This window comes from Sinocyclocheilus anshuiensis, unplaced genomic scaffold (genome assembly GCF_001515605.1).
Source record: "Sinocyclocheilus anshuiensis isolate Anshui unplaced genomic scaffold, SAMN03320099.WGS_v1.1 scaffold87, whole genome shotgun sequence".
In the NCBI taxonomy this organism is placed as follows: domain Eukaryota; kingdom Metazoa; phylum Chordata; class Actinopteri; order Cypriniformes; family Cyprinidae; genus Sinocyclocheilus; species Sinocyclocheilus anshuiensis.
In genome coordinates this window covers 2246427-2260824 of record NW_015549609.1, presented here as the reverse complement: position 1 = coordinate 2260824, position 14398 = coordinate 2246427, and the positions used below count along the sequence as shown (strand labels likewise).

At 35.9% G+C, this 14398-nt stretch overlaps 2 protein-coding genes across 2 annotated transcripts in view; one reads left to right on the top strand and one right to left on the bottom strand.

Annotated features, from left to right (window-relative positions):
• LOC107659109 (polycystic kidney disease protein 1-like 2) overlaps positions 1–10841 on the top strand; it is a 31536-nt gene extending 20695 nt beyond the window's left edge. The window contains 14 exon segments of the mRNA XM_074186901.1: positions 918–1064; positions 1142–1341; positions 1939–2177; positions 2815–3369; positions 3461–3563; positions 5422–5607; positions 5752–6082; positions 7751–7884; positions 7966–8093; positions 8895–9055; positions 9171–9381; positions 10061–10162; positions 10234–10365; positions 10472–10841. Coding sequence (XP_074043002.1) covers positions 918–1064; positions 1142–1341; positions 1939–2177; positions 2815–3369; positions 3461–3563; positions 5422–5607; positions 5752–6082; positions 7751–7884; positions 7966–8093; positions 8895–9055; positions 9171–9381; positions 10061–10162; positions 10234–10365; positions 10472–10588 — 2746 coding nt within the window. The 3' untranslated portion in view covers positions 10589–10841.
• Positions 10842–10910: 69 nt separating this feature from the next.
• The window catches only part of LOC107659147 (26S proteasome non-ATPase regulatory subunit 7), a 6804-nt gene continuing 3316 nt past the window's right edge, over positions 10911–14398 (bottom strand). The window contains exon 7 of the mRNA XM_016447985.1: positions 10911–11719. Within this exon, the coding sequence (XP_016303471.1) occupies positions 11257–11719 (463 nt within the window). The 3' untranslated portion in view covers positions 10911–11256. The remainder of the gene's footprint in view (positions 11720–14398) is intronic.

The window sequence follows — 14398 nt, the reverse complement described above, 5'->3', positions numbered from 1 at the left end:
TGATTTTAGCAAATGGCTGCAATATAACAAAGAGTGAAAAATTGAAGGGGGTCTGAATACTTTCCGTACCCACTGTATATATATACTCACCCTCACTACTCATTCAAGTGTCCAAAGTGAAAAATGAATTAAAAAGCAGTTTTTTTGTCAGAATTTCCTGAAAAGGAAGTGTACTTTTAGCATCTCCTTAAAAAAAAGAGTACATATTACAGAAATAATATGCTCGAAAATAATATACTATAGTATACTATACTGTAATATACAATAAGTGTGAACTGAATGAAATGTTTTCAGACACAAAATTGCATGTTAATTGCAATTAAATGAAAAGGTATTATAGATTCAATTTTTATTACATGCAGATTTTAGAGTGCTTTTTGACCCACTTACACAAGTACATATTTATATGTAATTTCATAATTACTTGTTTTGTCTTTGAAATATGGTGCACTGTCGAATGTACTGACAAGCATTTATAGTAAATTAAAATATACTTTAATGTAACTTCTATTGAAAGTCATGTATTTACATATATTTATAATTACACATTTGTAATGATGACGTTGCAATGTAGTACATTTAAAATATATTAACTTTAAATATAATATAAAAAAACACACTACAGTTAAAATAATAATCAAGTACTTTACTCAACACATCAAAATTAGTGTATTTCTTTAAAGCATGAAAAAGAGTATTAAACCTAATGATTTAAAATGTACTTTAAAGTATAATTGTTAATGCAGTATTATTATAAAGTTCACGTCAAGTGTACTAATTAATATTATATTATCTGCAAGTATAGTAATAAAAAAATAAGATTTGAAGTACACTACAAGTGCATATTCAATACATGGAAGCACACTTCATTTTCACAACAGCTAATGTGCTTGACAAATGTATTTCTTATTTCTCAGGTATGTTAACATGGTGATGGTAGAAGACCTGCAGACTGAGCAGAAGTGGCACTTCCTGTGCAGCTCGTGGCTGGCTGTTGATATAGATGATTGTGCGGTTGAAAAAGTGTTTCCTGTAGCATCAGAGGCGGACATGAAAGGCTTCAGGTGAGCTCACTCATCTCGCAGTGTGGCTTTTGACTTGACCTTTTGAAAATGCAACTAAAAGACTTTCCTTTCTGCAGCAATTTATTCTTCATGAAAACAACAACAGACTTCTGTGACGGTCACATCTGGTACTCTGTGGTCAGTCGGCCCCCCAGCAGTAATTTCACCCGTGTGCAGCGTGTCTCGTGCTGTTTCTCAGTGTTGCTTTGCTCCATGTTGACCAGTATCATGTTCTACGGGATTCCCACAGACCCCTCAGAGCAGACCATGGATATGGGTATAGCTCAAAATAATGACATAATCATATATGTGACCCTGGAGCACAAAACCAGTCTTAAGTCGCTGGGGTATATTTGTAGCAATAGCCAAAAATACATTGTAAGGGTCAAAATTATTGATGTTTCTTTTATGTGAAAAATCATTAGGATATTAAGTAAAGATCATGTTCCATGAAGATGTTTTGTACATTTCCTACCTTAAATATATCAGAACTTCATTTTTGATTAGTAATATGCATTGCTACGCACTTCATTTGGACAACTTTAAAGGCCATCTTCTCAATATTTAGATTTTTTTGCACCCTCAGATTCCAGGTTTTCAAATAGTTGTATCTCGGACAAATATTGTCATATCCTAACAAACCATTTCAGCTTTCAGACTTTTTGTACCGTTTATTCAATGTTTTACTCTCCTGCTACAATCTTTGAATAACTTTTAGTTTTTAAAAATACTTAAGTGTACTATGATATATGCGAATATGAGCTTGTAAATATTGTCACACAATCACACACACACACACAAAGAACACAATTTAAATTGATTGACATCTCAAGTCAAAACCAATGTTTCTTTTTTGATTCTCTTTCATCCAAAGGTCAGATTAAACTCACCTGGAGTGAGGTGATGATTGGCATCCAGAGCTCCTTTATTGTATTCCCCGTCAACCTAGTAATTGTGGGAATCTTCAGACATTCCCGTCCCCGAAAAAAGAAGACAAAGAAAGAAAAGGAGCATAAGCAGTCTGAGCCTCCTCAAATGGAGAGAGACATCCCATATGAGGCCGCCTCTCCACTTTTTGATCAGAACAATTTAACTGTAGATTTCCTTATCAAAGTAAGTCCTTTATTAATTATCATGCACATTCTGTATGATTCAGTTTGATATATAGTGTGTCCACTATATTCACGTACCTAAATATTCACGTACACTATCGTTAAAAGATTTGGATTCGCTACGATTTTTGAAAGAACATTCTTATGCTCTCCATATACAGTAAAAATACAGTAAAAAAACGTAAAATTGTGAAATAATATTGCAATTTAAAATAACTGTTTACTATTTGAATATATTTTAAAATGTAATTTATCCCTATGATGCAAATCTGAATTTTCAGCATCATTACTCCAGTCTTCAGTGTCACATGATCCTTCGGAAATCATTCTAATATTCTGATTTGCTGATCAAGTAACATTTCGGATTATTGTCATCACAACTGAAAATTGCTGTGATGCTTATTGTAGTGTGGAAACTAGAAAATTGAAAAGTGAAAATCATTCTAAATGTTTTAGTGTCATAGTGAACTCATCATAGTGACATTTGAATGGTAGAGTATTTACTGAATTCCGAAAAGAAAAAAAAGTATTACCATGGATCCATGTTCCAAACAAATAAACATGGTTATGCTGTAATTACTTTGTTTAATGCCACATTATTTTTGCCAATATATACAAATGTTATCATTTTTCATTAGGACATACAGAGAATCACGTACTTGTTTGCAAATGCCATGAGATGCCCTGACCCGAAAACAGAGAAAAACTCTGAAAAGGAAGACATCAACACTTTGCTGTCAGAGCTGCAGAACCTCATCGAACAACAGCACTTAATACACAAAAATGAAACCTCCTCGGTTTTCTGGCCCTACACCCATCATCTCTCCAAACAACTTGAAAACGTGGAGGGAGAAGTGAAGCTGCTGGGGCCTTCAGACTTTTCCAAGCCTGGGTGCTACAGTCAGGTGTTAATGCAGGTCCAGAGCATGAAGAAACTGCTGGAAAGTCTCCGTTCCTCCAGACCCACTGAGGAGCGCATCTGTAGCTCGAGCCCCAAGAAAGACAGCAGCAGGAAGGGTCTGCCCTGGTGGTTTGTGTATGTGGGTTGGCTTCTTGTTGCGGCCACAAGTTTGGTATCAGGGTACTTCACCATGTTGTATGGATTGAAATACGGGAAGGATCGTTCGGTCAGCTGGATAATCTCCATCGCGATGTCCTTCACCGAGAGCCTCTTCTTCACCCAGCCTGTAAAAGTAAGGAGCTGGAGGCAAAACGCTATATACTTGTATTGCATTTACAGTGTTACTTCATTTTGACAGTGGTATTGTGCTTTTATTTTGGCAGGTGCTTTGTTTAGCCATTTTCTTTGCATTGGTGGTGAAAAAAGTCAATTTTGAGGATGCAGAACTTATTGATACCTTGCGTAAGAAAACATCCACTCGCTCAGGTAACTGGAAATCAGGTATTCAGCACAAATAACCAGCCAACCAAAAAGAAGTGCGCTTAATTGTATTGAATGTGCACTCACTGTCCTTCAAAGCTTAGAAGATCTTTTTAAAATATATAGCAGATAATATATTAATGAAATAAAGGCCACTTAAGTGTATTTAAATAGAGTACACTTTCTTAACACCCTGTTAAAAATGTGCATTTGGTAGTAATGTAAAATTAAAAGTAATGTCATTGTTTTAGTAAGCTTTGAAAGAAGTACACACTGATGACTAACATACTAAAGCACATGTAAATAATTTTAACTGTTGTGTGTTATGCAATATTACATTTCAACATTTAATCATGTATTTTCAATATAAATCTTAAATTGCAACTTCATCATTACAAAGGTGTAATTACAAGTTTATTTAAATACATGACATACAAGTTTCAATAGAAATGACATTAAAGTGTATTTTAGTTAACCCTAAATGCTTGTCAGTACATTCGGCAGTACACTTTAATCACATTTCAAAGACAACAGAAGTAATTATGACAAAATAATGATCTTTAAAAAAGCATCATATGACCCCTTTAAAGATTAACTTAAATCCTACTTAAAGGCACAATATGTAATTTTCGCCGCTAGAGGGCGCGTATTCAAAATAAACAAAGAAGCAAAGATGTAGTTTGATGACGCGGTGACTGAGTGTGGAAACATGGGAGTTGTGGTCTTCATCCCCACAGCCGACGCAATCTGACGGGACTAGGGCAGAAATCATGTTCATGGATGATTTGTTAACGTAGTAGAATGAAGCAGGGCGAGGCTGGAAGCCGTCGAAGCGAAACGAGGCCGCTGAACGAGCGTGACATGTAAGTACACAAGTCAGCAAAATATAAAAAACTGTTCTAGTGGTTTTTGGATATTTTAATAAAAAAATCTTACGTATTGTGCCTTTAAGTGGGTCAAAAACACTCTGAAATTCAGCTAATTGATTTAATATAAATGTAAACTAATAAAATAATACAAATTCATTTAACTGTTATTACCATGCATTTTAAAGTTCGTGAAAAGGCAATTCAGAGCGTCAGAGAGGAAATACATTTTTTTTTAACCTTATTTTATTTACTTGCCTTTTTTATCATTCAAATTTGTCTGGGTGGTTAATAACACATTTTTCTGTGTGACAAACTCAGAATACATATTTAATATTGCTTTACACAGACTTTAAGTATCTGAAAAACATTACATTCAGTATGCACAAGTATACACTTTTAAACTAGTATACTATTTCTGTAATAAGTACTCTTTTTAAAGGTATGCTAAAGTTTACTTCTTTTCCCTTTTAAGCCCAGAGTTTCGGAGTTGGGGGTGTGTCAATGAGAAACATGGCGGAATCGATGGATGCAACGTCTGTAGTTGACGGTAAATCTGTTTAAATTGATAGTTTAGTTGTCCTATAAACTTAAATTGGTCATGTTCTTGTTACGCAGCTGAAATCCAAGTAAAAAAATGCAGACCCTGTTGTATTTTCTTGTAATTTATTAAAAGAAGGTACACCGCCATCTTGTGCCGATTAAACTGACTTGAACGCACCTGACGTCGTAATTATGACTTGTCAACTCGTAAGTACGAACGTCCCAGGAGGACTTGAACGCAGCAATAATGTTTTCTATAACGCTTGTATAGCCAAGGAAACACTTTTTAAAACTTTAACTTTTTTTGAAATGTTTCAACTTTCAAATGTTCAGAGAACAATCAGAAATGCCTGTTTTCAGGGAAAAACGTTCTCACAACATATTTTTGTTAGCTAGGTTTTAGTCAATTTCTCTATGAAAGGACGGCTGTGCAAAGACCTGTATTTCCTTTACAGTCTTTCTGGGGTTTTTGTGGATGCTGCTCTTGGTGGCATATGGTCAGCGAGATGAAAATGGATTCTACCTCGCTCACCACATCCGGCAGAGCTTCAGCAATGGCATTTCAGAGAGTATGAACCACAATGATGTGTTTACCTGGGCGAACACTGTACTTCTTAATAACCTGTTTGGACAGTATCCAGGTACTTCCGTTATTTTGACCTGTCATGAATATCACAAGTGCACAACTTCTTTAACTCATATTTAAGGTAGTTCTGACCCATCAGATCTATAAGGACTCTATAAAGACTGTTGTGTTTAATGACTTTTTCATTTTCATTTCCAAGGCTTTATAACGGATGGAAACTCGAAACTTGTTGGGGGCGCTCGTCTTCGTCAAGTTAGGGTGAAGAGAGACTCTTGTAAGATTGCTAAGTCTATGAGTCACGCTGTTCCTGACTGCAGTGCCCCTTACTCTTGGGAAAATGAGGACATGGGCACTTATGGTCCAGGCTGGGATGAGTTGAATTTCATTAATGGCTCTGAGAACACCATCACAGCTTGGCAGTACCAAAGCCAGTCTGCGCTCAAAGCAGTCCCCGTTTGGGGTATGACTGCACTTTATAGAGGAGGAGGCTATGTTATGGACCTCGATTCTGACCTGCAAAATGCTAGCAGGTGAGAAATCGCATAAACACGGCTGCCATTTTTTTTCCCCACAAGATGGACCAAGCAGAATGGCTTACTATCAGTTGACTTGCACATTGAACTGGGGTAGCAGAAAGTATTTTAACATCCGAAAAATTACCTTTAAAGGGTTAGCTCACACAAAAATGAAAATTAGTCCATAAATTACTCACCCTCAAGTCATCCTAGGTGTATATGACTTTCTTCCTTCAGACGAATAGAAGAAAGTCATATACACCTAGGATGACTTGAGGGTGAGTAATTTATGGGCTAATTTTCATTTTTGTGTGATCTAACCCTTTAAAGGCAGGGTAGGTGATTTGGTTCAAAAATATTTTTAGTTATACTGGTTGAAAGTCTCTTCACATCCCGATATCAATCAGTTAAGTGGTCTAAATCTATTTATGTGTATTTATATCGCCTGTGGAAGGCGTACGATCATAAAATATTCATCCAATCATAACCCTCTATCTGAAGACTACATTAGGCTGTCCTACCTGCCTGTCAACATATGTATTTGCATACCTCCGCGCACCCTGTTCACGCAGACATGATACATCATCAGACCGAGCGAGAATGGAAGGCGTTATTATTGTAATATTATCATTAAAAATAATAAAAATAAAAGTCAATGAACCAACATGAAGTGGTGAATTTATAAATTATATTATAAACAATAAAGAACAATTTATAAATTAGCATTAACCAAGGTTAATAAATGCTGTAAAAATAATAAAATATACACTACAAAATAGGGCTGCCACTAACGACTATTTTTATTTCGATTAATCTATCAAGTAATTTATCGATTAATCGGTTAATCTTAACGATTAATTTCCTACAAAAAAAATTTCAAAACAAATGAAATCCAAATTTCTATTAAATCCTTTTTTTAAAGCAAAAGTGAAACATAGAGTGCAAGAAGCAAGTGTCCATCTCATAGTCCAAATGACTGAAATCAAAGTTCAGTATTATAGTGTAAGAATGACAACATATCCATGTGTTCTAGTCTACTAATAATAAAATTATAATCAAAAAACATGTTTTAAAGGAGTATTTACCAGAAATAAAATAATTAAAGCGCATATACTGTATTAGAACTGCATCGCATATAATTATTTAATTAAATCGTAGCGGTAGCGAATAAAATCGACGAATCGCGACAGCCGTAGCGCTTTGTACTTTAATGTTTTCTTACCGGTGAATGAGACATGAGGAAATCTGACAGCATTGCATTGAACCCTCCACCAATGCCGTCTCTCATCGTGTCGCTGGTTAGCCTCTGCTCTGCCTGTGTGCATATGTCATGTGTTTTGGAGGAGGTGTGGCTTTGGAGAATGATTTGCAGGGAGGGTGGGATCTTATGCTTTCAAAGCTAGCTGGCCTCTCCGAAATCGCCTACCTCACCTTTGAGGCCCTCAAGGAAAAATGTTGTGTATTATTATTAGTTCACCCAAAAATAAAAATGCTGTCAAGATTTACTCATAAAAACTATACACTTCACCTTTTGTGCATGTTTTTACAGGTCAGTTCTCTAAAAACAACATTTTTGGAATTTTTAAAGGAATAGTACACCCAAAAATTCTGTCATCATACCTGAAAGTGTTGTATATTATTTTACGCATACTTTTCCAACGACGTACCTTCTTTAACCAACAGGAAGCTTCGATATCTTTTTGACTCCACCTGGTTGGATATGTACACAAGGGCAGTTTTTGCAGAGTTCACGGTGTACAATGCTAATGTCAACCTCTTCTGCATTGTCACACTGATACTAGAGAGCACTGCAGTGGGTGAGGAAAAAGAACAATCATTCCCATTCATACAAAGTCTTCTTGTTTTATTGCAAAACTGAGCTTACACTTACTTTACAGGTGCATTTGAGTTTCGCAGCGTGGTTCAGAGTGTCCGTCTCTACCAGTCCACAGGTGGCTTTCAATCGTTTCTCGTGGCCTCTCAGGTCTTTTATTTCCTCTTCATCGTCTACTACATGTTTTTGCAGGTCAGTTCTCTAGCATAGTTTCATAGAACTTTTAAGAAAATATTTAACTCCAAAATGAAATTCTGTCATCATTTACTCACCTTCATGTTGTTCTAAACCCACATGCCCAAAGCCTTCCAGGTTTTAAATATTATAGTCCAGACTTCCAGAATCAACAGTTACTGTAAAAGTCCCTGGATATGAGAATGACATAGTGTTTCACAGCTACATCGCCAGTGTTTACAGTGTAATTTGCATAATTATTTGTTTCATACATGGTCTAATTGCATGAGAGGTGTTTTTTCCCCCTCAAATTCATAAGCATGGTTTGCAAATGCATTTACACAACATTTGTGAATATAGTTAAAGCTAAATGGTATTACAGTAGGATTTTTAGAAAGGAAAATTTAAAAGAGAAAAAAGAAAATGTAGTGCCATTGAATGAATAATATGTAATCACGTAATCCATAAAAAAGTAACTGTAATCTATTGTGAGCATTTTTAAATGTAGTATACGCTAAATACAAGTACTTAATTTTTTGGAATCTGATTACGTAATCCAGATTACTTGTAATCAGTTACTACTCAGCCCTGATTGTGAGATATAAACACAGAATTGTGATATATAAAATAAGAATTGAAAGAAAAAAGTCCAAATTGTGAGATATAAACTCAGAATTACGAGACAAAATTGTGAGACAAATATGCTTTCATATGAGGGTTTGTAAATATAGACAGAATTTTCAGTTTTGTATAAACTTTTCCTTTAATTGCTATACTGTTTTCATTCCAATTAAACCATACATGTTTGGGGTTGGACAGGCAAAGCTGTTGAAGCGGCAGAAATGGGCATATTTCAAAAACAAGTGGAATCTGTTAGACCTTGCAATCATCATTTTAAGTTGGAGTTCATTATCAGTGTTCATCAAGAGAACAGTGCAGGGAGACAAAGACATTGAATACTACCAAAACCACAAAGATCAGTAAGTAGTTTTGATATGAACATAAATTGAACATGCAATTGACCCTACAAGTGGTTTTGGAGCATGGATGGATGGATGAACTAAACATGGTAAAAATGCTATTCCTGTCCTACAGGTTTCCCAGTTTCCATGACACAGCTGTCATAGATGCCACACTGGGATATCTCATGGCTTTCTTGGTTCTTCTGGCCTGTGTAAAACTCTGGCATCTGCTGAGACTCAACCCTAAACTTCACCTCATCACCTCTTCACTGCAGCGGGCATGGAACGATATGTCCAGCTTCATTGTGGTTATCTTCATTATCCTCTTGGCCTATTCACTTACTGTAAGGGCAATGACTTTTACTGTCCATAACAGTGTAAAATACTGTTTGTAACGTAATCATGTCAACATATTCTGTTACACCAAATACACAAAATAATGATCTTTAAAAAAGCATCATATGACCCCTTTAACATACCCCAGAATGGCATACTTCATCTTTAGAGATAATCCACCCAATTCTGTCATCATTTACTCACCCTCAACTCATTTCAAAGAAGAGTTTCTTTCTTCTGTGGAACAAAAAAATAAGATATTTTGAAGAATATTGGGTAGCCAAACGTTTTCAAGTCCTGTTGTCTTTCATAGTTTGGATTAAAATACTAAGTCAATGGGACATGAAACTGTTTGGTTACCAACATTCTTCAAAATATCTTCTTTTTTTGTTCCACAGAAGAAAGCAACTCAGGTTTGAAATGAATTAGGAAGAAAGCAAATTCATACGGGTTTGGAACAATATGAGGCTGAGTAAATGACTGAATTTTAATTTATAAGTGAACTGCCCCTTTAAGTTCAATGAGTAGCATCTTGTGTTACGTTGTCGATTTACCACAAATAATAATTTTGACTTGTCCTTTTTAATGTAAAGAAAAAAACATTGAATGGCCACCCCATAGGCTTCCATTTGTAGGTGCTTTTCTGTCAATGTTTTCTTAAATCAAAGCATTCATTTCTTTTCATAGTGCAATCTAATATTTGGATGGAAGCTGTACTCATACAGAACTTTTCCAGATGCGTTCAAAACAATCTTCAGTTTGCAGTTTGGAATCTTCAATTACGATGAGGTTGGTAAAATGATTCACAGACCAAGACCAAAAGCTTTTGCTTTATCACATCTTTCATGCTTCCTCTGCAGGTGCTGAGTTCTGATCCGGTGCTCGGCGCTCTCATCATTTCCACTTGCGTCATCTTCATTACATTTGTGATCCTGACCCTCTTTGTCTCAATCATCCTTGAGGCATTCGGTGAAGAACAAGAGAATCACCAGGTGTTATACAAATCACTTTTTACGTTTTCTGCTGTTAGACTAAGTCGCATAAGCAAACGTTCATTGGTTTAAATGTGATAACTGAAATTACTTTTCTGATACTCAGCCTTCTGAGGAAGAGGAAATCGTTGACCTGATGCTAGTGAAGATCCTCAGTCTTTTTGGAATCAAATGTAAGAAGAAAGAAGAAGAAGAAACTCATAATATTGACAAAACTACCTAGTCCTCATCACTGGCACGTGCTCCTACAAGAGGATCGCTTACTTCTTTCCTGCTCTATCTGCTCAAAGAAAATGAATATCTGCATCTCTGCTGAAGTTGAATTGTTCCTACAATGCACATGGTCATTTCAATTAAACTTTAATTTTCTTTTCAGAACAAGCAAACTGTACCATTTTATTAAAGAGCAGATTTTTCTGAAACATTTTCTTTTATGAACTAGCAAGGAAAAAATATGTTTTGCAAATGTGCTCTTTTGTGAACTTTTAACAAACTGCGTGCTTTGCATGTAATGAACAAAATAAAACAGGTTCGGCTGCAGAAGCTTGTTTGACATTAGTTTTTATGATAAAAAAAGAAATCTCGGTGTAAATACAATGACATGTCTGCAGTTGGACTTTGCTGTAACACTGGACACCTGTCTTGATATTCTCATGGTCTAATAATGTGAGTGTAAATAGGTCAACCTTGATAAGGACCAGAACATCAAAAAGGGAAAGAACATTTAAAGCAAATTTCTTTCTCTTTTAATCAAAACAAAAACAAGTCCTTTATATCAAAAAGACAGAAAAAAGCCCAATTTAAACCACAAATTGTTACAAGAGGAGGCAAAGAAATGTAGAATTACTCCCTCATACAGCCAAGATTGTGTAAGCCCAAGTTCATGCCAGTTCAGGTTAATTTCTTTTCCTTTTTGTCATCTTTCTTGGCTGTAGCGTCTCCCTTCTCCTTCTCCTTGTCCTTATCTTTATCCTTCTCATCCTTCTTTTCTTTCTTGCTGTCATCTTTCTCTTGGCCCTCTTTCTTTTCTGCATCACGGTTTGCTATTTTGTTGTTGATGAGATTGTGGAGCGCCACTACAGAGCGGATGAGCGAGGCCAGATAGACCACAAGCATCTGGTCGTTGGTCTTAAGGTAGAAGGCCTTGACAAACTCCTGCAGGTTGACATCAGGCAGCAGATTGAACACGTCCTGCAGCTGATAAATGATCTGGTGGTTGATGGGCAGTTTGCCGGTTACAACCTTCTCCAGATAGCTCTTGATATCCAGCAGCTTGGAGTTGAGCCCTTTCAGGCCATGAACCTGATTGGTGATGCGCTGCGACAAAGTGCCAACTGTTGTGTCCTTGATATCACTGCAAAAAATCATCATGAGAATAAATAAACTAGGTTGTTTACAGATATTTTAATCAGTGCTGTCAATCGATTAAAAAAAATGAACTAATCGCACATTTTTTCTGTAATTGATTGTGATTAATTGAACCTAACATTAAAACTTGTAATGCATTTTCATATTGTAATACATATTAGGGCTGCATGATTAATCGAATGCGATTGTCATGCGCATACAAGTTACGCAAAAAAAATTGCAGACGATTTTATTGCGCGATTATGAAATCAAAGAAATTGCATAGCTTCTCAGTGAACTACGGCTCTGTGAAGTAAATGCTGCTCCATCTGAAAGCATGTGAAAATACCACATTTAATAACATTTTTACTCCAAACTCACTTCATAACGTCAGTCGAGTGTTTGAAATAAATCCTTCTGTGAGATGATGTGGCTTCTTACACAGAATAAGGCACGCAACATATTTCATAGTATTTAAGCAGTGATAAAGGCATTGTATTATAAATATACTCTATTTTAATGAAAATTATAATAATAAGAACTGAGATAAAGCGCCCTCTGGCCTTTGGATGGAGATTTACTGCTGATCACAGAACCGTGCTTCACTGAAAGATACGCATGACAATCGCAGCTTCTGTCGAATCGGAATCGCGATCTCGATTCCATTTCGATTTATCATGCAGCCCTAATACATATATTCAACATTAAATATCCAAATATATGAAAAACCACATATAGTTTTTCCCCTGTAATTATACATTACGGTATAATTGAAAGCCATAATTTTTAACATTTAATAGGCTTAAAAATAACATTTTAAGTGAACTTAAAACAATCTTCACATAAACCCATTATAATTTAGTTGTGCCTATAATATAGTGCGTTCCGGTCTCCGTCAATATCAACTCTCTCTGTTCGAATGAGAGCTATCATTTTTCCCCACAGCTTATTTGTGCATTCATTTTCACAATATGTAAGAAAATTACTAGTTAAAATATTTGGTATCAATATTTTGCGTGAGGATCCTCTCGATACAAGATCAGTATTTTGAGTATTTAGCCTAAACTTATTTTATTTGGCCGCTCGATCAGATGCTTTTTATACAGAAAATAATAAATCGCAGAAGTTAACCCTTAAAGGGGCACCTGACACACCTGCACTTTTCTTTGTTTTTTAAGACCTATTCTAGCAGTCAGCATCAAGTGTCATATATCATTACAAACAGGAGAACCTGAAGATTCAGTCTAGCTAATTTAAAGTCCAAATTTTCCTTTTGTTTTCCCTAAGAATGAACGAATTTCCAGAATTTTAAGAAAACGCAAGCAACGATTGGGTGTTTTTAATGTGTACTCAAACTGAAAATCTTGAAGTTTGGATTTTTTTCTTTAGAAAGTTGTATCTGGGTGTTTTACACTTCCAAATAAAATTTTGTCTACATACACCATTCCCCAAGCAAGTTATAGCCATTTATTACAATATTGTTATAGGCGCTTTTCAGTGAAAAACAGGTCTATTAGTTTACCAACAATATAGAGGTGTCCAAAAAACATTTAGGGAGTAAAGAAAATGGAATCAGTGTTATATAATAACAAAACACAGTAAAAAAAGTGACTTTTTCAGAGAAATATATTTTCAATCGGAGTATGAACAACAACAAACACAAACCGTGCAGCTATTTAGTGAAAACAATTGCACAAATTGTCTTCTGCAACAAAAATGCAAACAGTGCAAATGATTCACAAACTACACACAAAATGAGTGAGAAATATACAGAGTGCAACAGAACAAATAGTGAAAATAATCTTTATGAACTATATAAGAATTATTTACATAATATACAGAATATAAATGATCGATCTGCTGGCTGTACTCTGCGTCGGAATCGATTTTACCGACCTGCAGTAGCGACGCAAAGACATAAATTCCAGTGCTTTATCCGATATGTACCGCGGTTTCATCCTTTGTTTTGGTTTGTTTTATGTCAAAGTACTCCGTCGTGTGTTTTTCTGGGCTTTTTCAGAGAGTTCTCTCATGCAAATGTGTTATTTTGTGTTTGTTTTCATGCACACACGAGTCACGACAGACTTTACTTTCACTTTGCGTTTGTTCAAATCTGCAATGAAAAATCCTAAATGGCGGTTCAAAAGACCAAAACCTATGTTTATTGGTTGAATATGGGACAGTTTGAACCAATCTGGGCACGGGGGTGGGACTAAGCGTCAACAATTGTTCCTGTTTGGCTCAGAGGAACGAAATGCATTGGTTTCTTCTGACAAATCAATATTGTCAAAATGTGATGACGTAATCACGTACACTATGGAGTTGTGCTGGGCGGTATACCGGTTCATACCGAATACCGGTGTTTATTTTTGTTATGATATTAATTTTTAAAATACCGCAATACCAGTGCATGTCGCTTAAACAACGTTCGGAACGCGACACTGTTTGCAAGGGGTCCGTTTTCACTGTTGCACTGCGGTGAGGGAACAGCTGTATGTGTTACTAAGCGTGAAAGTTCCGAAACTGAAGCTGTAGAACTAATAGAACGTGATGACACAGAAGAACTCATCCACAATATCCACATTGACCGCCACAAATATCCACTGCCCCCTGCCATCAGCTCCCGCATCTCACACACACGAGCGCGACTTTAGCACTAGATTTAGCAACTTTCAGACCCTTTTAG